The following is an 8084-nucleotide window of genomic DNA, read 5'->3' on the forward strand; positions in this document are numbered from 1 at the left end:
TTGCAGTAATTTTAGTAAAAAAGATTCGAAATTTGACACCTATATATTCGTTGTTGCCAACCTGGCTGGTCCTAGTGTGCAATTTTCTTTCCAACTTCAAAACTTTTGGTCTTTTTTTAATTTCATGATTTTCTGCTCAAAAGTCCCAACTTTTCAATTTTAATTTTTTTGAAAAGGGGGAAAAAAGAAGATATTTTTTTGAGTTTTAGGGCTAAATTGTGTCTTAATCTTGTGTATTAGTCAAGTTCGAATCTTTAATCTTTCTGGGTATTGCCATTTTGTGAAAATTTTCAGCTTTTGGTATTTTCTTATTCTTATTTAAAATTTAGCAAAATTGTGGGATTAAAGTTTGAATCTTGTACTGCCAAAAAAAAAAAAAGTTTGAATCTTGAACTGGGTATAGTGTAATGCCCAGGAATTAAGATGGGTGTAAATTCAAGTGATAATTTGGTGAAATTTTTTGAAGAAGTTGACAATGTGGCAGAGGAAAGGGACCAGACGGTTTTTCTGAAGCAGTCATCTCTTTCTAATGGTTCTTCCAATTGCATTTTAACCGAAGGTATGCATTTTTCTGCTATTTATATGTCTAATTTAGATTTTTTTTTTTATTATTTTTTTTTAGGGAGCCACGAAGTTACACACACAAACGAGACTTTAACCAACTAAAATAGTTTGACCGTTATTTTTATGGTGCATTTATACTAGTGAAGGGGTTAGATTATGCTTACATTTTATTTTTTACATTTGTTGTTTGCTTTTGAGTTCATGTGGCTAGAATAGTAATTGATGCTACAATATAGTTATAGACTTATAGAGTTATAGTGCACCTGAGTGGCTGAGATGTTTGTATTGCTTTAGTTTTAATGACTGATTATGTTTATCATCTTCAGTAGAATAGAGTGTCAATTAGAAAATAATTCAGTCATTTGTCGATCACCAACTAGTTTTTTGACCCTACAAGACAGGATATAATTGAATTTATGAGGGGCAAGAATTTTTGGTGCAATGCTAATTTACAGGAGTGTTGAGAACTATGCCTTTGCCAGTTTTGTTACAATGAGGCAAAATGACTTATGTTAGAACAGGCACATTTAGGACAAATCTCAATAATATTATTGAATCATAAATTTTGAGGGTTTATGTCGTCGTAAACATCATGTAGAGGAAGGCAGAACATAGGGGCATTAAACCCTACAAAAGTCTTATTTACAACAGTCAGGTCAATAAAACTAAAAACGATGGGCTAAGATCGTTTACAGCATAAGTGAGATGACAATCATGACATCATAGTGTAATGCAGATGAATGTAGTGTTGTACACCCGTGCAACTTTTGTTTTATATTGCTCCACAAGGATTTTGGTAGTGTGCAAGAGTGCATGAAGAATTTGTGCTCGGCCTATAAGGCTATAACTAGAGATTGTGGATGCTGAGATGCTCACATTTCACATTGAAAGTAGATAGTAATGATCCTGGCTGCAAACCATAATTGCTGGTAATACAATTAGTTGGAAAGCTCAAAATAATGGCAGAGATCTGATAGCATCATAACTTTTTCTTGCCTATAACTCTTAATAGTAACCTGTTAATGCAAGTTGTTGTCCCATGAAATGATATTGTGTAACAAATTGACAAGCATATTGCTTAATCTATCACTATTAGGCTAAGTGGTGTACCCTGTAGTTTCCAATGATTATGTTTCATGTGCCAATGTTGAAAAAACAATAGAAAGACGTAAATCATTGCAACTCTTTTGAAAATGGCTGATTGGGGCTTACTTGCTCATTCAAGTCTTGTAACAATTAGATAATTTCAAATTTTCTGACTGTAATCAATGTGACAAAAATAATTTATTTTTACTGACTGAGCAGCGGAGGAGGATTTGACTAATGGTAATTCAGTAGTTTCAAAGCTGTCACAGATTCTTTCTACTGAAAGTGCTTCTGCTGCTGTTGATGGCATTGATGCTGATCCGAGAAAATCTGTTCCAAGGTTAAAGATAGCTATGCTTGTTGTTGGCACACGAGGAGATGTTCAACCTTTTGTAGCTGTTGCCAAGAAACTTCAGGCATGTATATAAATTCTGTGCTGTTATATGCTTGTCATTTGCTGTGCATATTCATATATCTCCAGAAATGGCCCCACTTATTCTTCACCAAGAATTTGGTTGGACTTTTAAGGCTTAAATGTTGAATGATAGTTTAACATTTTAGTGGTAGATAATGATAAAGCTCATTTGGCAAAGAAATGTGTAATAATTTATAAAATTTTAAATAAAGAAAAGAAAAAAGCTAGAGGTCCTCAAAAGGCCTTTTCCACAAATAGGGTGCAGTGATTTCATGTATAAATTCTGGTGCTATATGTGCAGGATTTTGGTCATCATGTTCGTTTGGCAACTCATATAAATTTTAGTGACTTTGTCAAGTCAGCTGGCGTTGAATTCTATCCTTTGGGTGGTGATCCGCGCATTCTAGCAGGATGTAAGAAGACTTTCATTTGTTCCTACAAGCTCCCATCCCACTTTTTAATTTTTTTAAATAATTGTTTCCTGTACATCCATTTACAATATCATTTGCTTGAATGAAAATGATTTTAGAATTCTATGGAAACAGGCAGTTACAATGTGAATCAAATAACTTTGACAAGCACTCATGTTCCTTATAATGCTCTATTTCATAATAAGCTCCTTGATGACATTGATGCTAGTGATGGTATATTGATATTGATTTTAATTTGATTCAAAGCAAGAACTTTAATCTTGAAGGCTTAGGCACTTAGCTATGGATATGATGATATTAATTCACCATTTTTTTTTTTTTCACTCTTTAATTTGAATTAGCAAAAGTATTGTCACTTTTGATAATATAAATATCAAACTTCACATTTTGTTGATTATTTCTTCACAATGTAGTGTGTTTATAAATCCCATCAATAACTGAATTATAAGTTATTTGCCTTCATTTAAATAATCAGATATGGCAAGAAATAAGGGGTTGCCCTTAGCAAAAGGAGAGTTAACAATTCAAAGGAAGCAATTGGAAGCTATTATGGAATCGATCCTACCTGCTTGTACAGAACCAGACATAAAGACTGGTGCACCGTTTAGAGCTCAAGCAATAATTGCTAACCCTCCTGCTTATGGTATGTTTATGATTCTTAATTGGTTCTTCCCCCTTACAATTTACCATTGCAAAATCTGAACCTTTCCTGGAGCACATGATGACATTTATCTTTGAATGTCTTAGCTTGTTCTTGAATTGTTCTCTTCTGCTATCCTTTTTGTCTCCATATAATCCCTATGCCCCATAATAGTCGTTTCATTTAGTAAATGAAAAACATTAGATAAAATCATTTATTGTTATTTATCCCACCATTTTAATCTCATTTTTTCAATCACCAATTCACCGTTGAGTTTTTTTTTTTTACCATATCACAAGTGTCGCCTATTATTATCATTGGAAACTAGACAACTAATTTGGAATAATAAACAAGGAAAAATTGACTACTAAAATGAGACAAAGGGAGTATTGTTTTGGTTTGAGTGCTGAGTGATTTAATGTGCTCATGCCTCAGCATCATATCTTAATTAAATGGCATAATTCCTATGTCTGTGTTCACTGGTCACTAGGATAGCAGAATGTAATTAACTAATGTCTTTATGGGACAATTTACCCAAATAATATATATATATATATATATATATATATATATATATATATATATATATATATATATATATATATATACATATATACATATATATAATAAAATAAATTTTTTTTTTAAAAAAAGTCTTTATGGGACAACTGCATCTCTGTGGTGTATGCCGAAGAGCAAATTCATGTGTTCTAAAATGCATTACGAGAGAGTGAGCTTGGAGTTATGTAATTATTGCGTGCAACTGAGCATTGTGTTTTTTTGGAGGGAGTGGGCTGTATTTTGGCATGTCTATTTATGTAAAACTTCTTGATTCACTGATGAAAGTACATTATAACTTGCAGGACAATTACATGTTGCTGAAGCTCTAAATGTTCCTCTACATATACTCTTCACTGTGCCATGGACGTAAGTTTTCTGACAAAGTGAAATATATTTTAACTAGATGATTTTCTTCTCAAAATTTTTCTTGTTTTAGAGTAGATTATATGTCGATTGAGGGTTATAATTTATCGAAGAGTGGGACTGCCAATCTCTAAAACCATTCTGGCAACTTTTATGAGTTTTTAGACACTGTTGTAAGGTCATTTTGGCACCTTAGTAAAACAACTAAAGATTACAGTCAATAAAAAGGTGACTTGAGATGCTGATTTTTTTAATCAGTTAAGAAGCGTGTTGAGGCATTGAAACACAAGGCTCAGATGACATTCACTTTGAATAGCTTAGAGCTTTTAAGGTGTACCTGTTTATATTTCTGCATGATTAGAATTTTATTGTTAAACAGGAAGATATGATTCCTTTAAGATATATTACTATGAAAAAGCACGTTCTTTTTTTTTTTTAAAAAAAAAAAAAAATTATTTTTAGCATTTCACCTTATGACTTTGAGGTCACATGTTTGAGTCTCACCATTAACTTGTGTTTGGGAGTGGGGGATCCCCCCCCCCCCTCCTCACTCTCAAGCGTTGACGTATAAAGTTGGGCTGGCTGTGAGAGGAGCCGTTTTAATATGGTCATATTGACTACTTCAGATGATTAAAAAAAGCTTTATTATTCGTTGCTTAGATTCTTAAAATGTCATTTGCCCATTCCCCTTGACTTACCCTCCTAAAGGAAATAAAATTGATTTTTAAAATTTGTTTAATATGGAGAGATCAATTATGTATCACAGGAAAACAAGATAAGAAAAGAAAGTAGACTTAAATATGAGGGCACAACCTGAAAGCCAGAAGATCAAAATGCCTTCAGATAAGGTTTTGTTAATCTGAGCATTTATAGTGGATTTGATCAAAACTTAATGACATGAATTATCTGTTGTGCTTAATTAAATTCCATGCAATGAGTATTGTTGCTATATACAAAGAATATTTTCTTACAATTCTTTTGAATAGGCAGGCCAACTTATGAATTTCCCATCCCAATTGCTCATCTACCGCAAAGTCCTGGTAACCGGGTATGCTCCTGTCACTCCTTAATTGCCCTAGTACACCAGTAACTTGGCTAGTTCACTGACCCTTTTATATTGTGGAACTGATGCAGTTGTCATATGTAATTGTTGATCTGATGATTTGGTGGCTGATAAGGGGTCACATAAATGACATCAGGAAGAGAAAGTTGAACCTTCCTCCCATTTCATACTTTAGCACATACTATGGATCTACATATCATTTGCCAACGACATACATGTGGAGTCGTCATGTCTTACCTAAACCTAAAGGTAGGAATTGGATTTTTTTGGTGATACAGTAGCAACAACTGTAACAATAAGTATGCTGAGACAATTCTGCTGTTGAAAATGAAGAATGCATGAAGTGTAATTTGTATCATTTGTTCAATCATTTGTTTTATCCTAGATGACTTAACTAACAGTTATTAATAAAATCTAATGGACTTGCAGACTGGGGACCTGAAGTTGATGTTGTTGGTTATTGTTTCTTAAACCTTGGGTCCAAGTATCAGCCACAAGAAGAGTTAGTAGATTGGATAAAGAAAGGGCCGAGGCCAATATATGTTGGCTTTGGAAGCATGGTAAGATCCTTCTCTTTTTTCAGCGTCTTATTTATGATTGTAGTTAGCTGTATAGATTTCTTATTGATTACCTGCGCTTGTAATTTACTAAAAACAAATAATGTAATTGTTTCCCCTTGTTAGCTTCTTGATGATTCCAAGAGAACTACAGATATCATTCTTGAAGCATTGAAGCATACCGGACAGCGTGGAATAGTTGACTGTGGTTGGGGAGGCCTTGGTATTTGTGAGTATCCTTATCTTGCTTTGTTTTCTTTTTTGCTCACAGATTTGTTTTTCTATTTCCTGTGTCTTCAACTTTTGTTGAACAATGGTTCTTTATATCATATGCTCTAAGGAATGACTGTAATAGATATAACGTACATTGGATTTTTATAACGTAGTTGGTGTTTTGCAGCTTCTGAACTTCCAGATGACGTCTTCCTTCTCGAGAATTGCCCTCACGATTGGCTTTTTCCTCAATGTTCTGCAGTGGTGAGTTCTTGTCAAAGCAGTAACTAATTGGAATTTCCATACTGGTAGATATTTAGAGCAATACTAAGCTGGACAAGATTTTCGTAATATCCTTGCTTTGAAGGCTTAATTTATTTAGTTAAAAAAAGAATCATTGTAGCAAAAGATCACCCTTTCTAATCACAATATCAATGTTATTATGTACGTTAGTATTTAACCTATGTATTCAGTGGTATGTGTCCAAGCATCAAACTCAGCAATTTTTATTAGCAGTGAAATGAAGAGTCCATGTAATAGTTTTCAACCTAGATGCTTATAGAATAAACTGTGTTTCTCATTTGCAGGTTCACCATGGCGGTGGTGGAACTACAGCGGCTGGACTAAAAGCTGGGGTATGTTTTACGGACTGCTATATTTTTGTTCTGCAAGTGATGTATACAAATAGATAAGACAATTTAATTCCATTAGTTCCTTATTTTAGTTGCTCCAGTGATAATATCAGACCATCAAAACTACTGTAAATGATTTCATGTTTATATGTATATTTTTTGTTACTTGTACATTCCTAACAAATTAATGCAAATCAGATAATTCTGTTTTTCACTTCATTATTCTGTTTAGAAGTTGTGACATTATTTAATTGAAAATTTGATTAATTGCAGTGTCCCACTACAATTGTTCCATTCTTTGGAGATCAGTTTTTCTGGGGTGAAAGGATTCATGAGAAAGGATTGGGGCCAGAACCTATACCTGTTAACGAGCTTACTGTCGAAGCTCTCTCTAATGCTATCGAATTCATGCTAGAGCCAGAGGTAATTTCATTCTCAGACATTCTCTGTACTTCATCTAACTTGTTTTAGACTATTATGTACTAAAATGTTTATCCCAGTATGATCAATACAAGGAGGGAAATCAGTGGATAATGCATCTTAGAATTCTGATATAAATAAACAACGCCTTACAAACACATTAGCTTTTACTGAGTGTAACCTCCGTGTCTATAATAGCTCTAAAAAGTTATCGCCTTTCAAATGATATAGGAGTAAATAGATTTCAGAGTCCTGAGATATCTATGCATATGTATCATAGGATTCATAGGTATTAAATGAGCCTTTATTTGAGATTCAGGTAGAGTTTTGGTGTTAACTATCCAAAATGTAATCTTCTGTATGTTATAAGTGATTAATATGTGCTAATATTGGTAAATTGATGCATTTCATAATTGCATTGTAGTAACCTTTACACTCTCCTTCCTCTCATCAGGTCAAATGTCGAACAATGGAAATAGCTCGGTTGATAGATAATGAAGATGGTGTTGCAGCTGCTGTCGATGCATTTCATCGACATTTACCCAATGAATTTCCAGTGCCACCTGCATCAATGGAAAACAATTGTCCAAATCTTATTCAGTGGTTCTTTGTTCAAATTGGAACAATTTGCTGTGGTGTTTGTTCTTAGACTATTTTGTGACCGTGTGACTGTGTGAGTTAGAGTAGGGTTTTTGTATAGCTTTTGCCCTCCAATGTTGGTTAATACTAATATACCATTATTTGTAATTAACCATTCATTTTATTCATTTCATTCTGTAAATTATGTTTGGAAAAATACATTAGGAAGTCCTACTCAAGAAAGTAATTTCATTAGGTGAATAGATTTGTTACATTTATTGTTCACAAATTTACTAGGTTCTTGTAACATAGTCGTTTTTGTGTGTGTGTATATATATATATATATATATATATATATATATATATATATATATATATATATATATATATACACTTCGTATATTGCTACATTTATGTAATTACCATTGGGTTTTTAATTATATCTACTAATCTAGTGAAATTTGCTTTGTTTCTCTTTATCACAGATTAGTTTTTACACATCTTTTTCAACTGTCCTTTTTTTTTTTTTTTTTTTTTTTTTTTTTGACAAAGATTTTAAT

At 32.9% G+C, this 8084-nt stretch overlaps 1 protein-coding gene across 3 annotated transcripts; it reads left to right on the plus strand.

Moving 5' to 3' along the window:
• Window positions 1–104: 104 nt before the first annotated feature.
• Window positions 105–7871, plus strand: LOC145585182 (sterol 3-beta-glucosyltransferase UGT80B1-like). 3 transcript variants are annotated; one of them, XM_081641911.1, is made up of 13 exons: window positions 105–559; window positions 1870–2066; window positions 2367–2478; window positions 2972–3139; window positions 4000–4063; window positions 5051–5108; window positions 5195–5372; window positions 5553–5683; window positions 5807–5909; window positions 6081–6157; window positions 6481–6528; window positions 6799–6948; window positions 7400–7871. In XM_081641911.1, exons 1-13 carry the CDS (start codon window positions 424–426, stop codon window positions 7592–7594), a joined length of 1617 nt encoding a protein of 538 aa, XP_081498037.1. In that variant the 5' UTR covers window positions 105–423; the 3' UTR covers window positions 7595–7871. The 3 variants fall into 3 exon arrangements, with proteins under 3 accessions (XP_081498037.1, XP_081498038.1, XP_081498039.1); XM_081641912.1 differs by having other exon boundaries at window positions 1900–2066; XM_081641913.1 differs by having other exon boundaries at window positions 1903–2066.
• Window positions 7872–8084: the final 213 nt, after the last annotated feature.

Source organism: Chenopodium album, chromosome 16 (assembly GCF_948465745.1).
Source record: "Chenopodium album chromosome 16, dcCheAlbu1.1, whole genome shotgun sequence".
NCBI lineage: Eukaryota > Viridiplantae > Streptophyta > Magnoliopsida > Caryophyllales > Amaranthaceae > Chenopodium > Chenopodium album.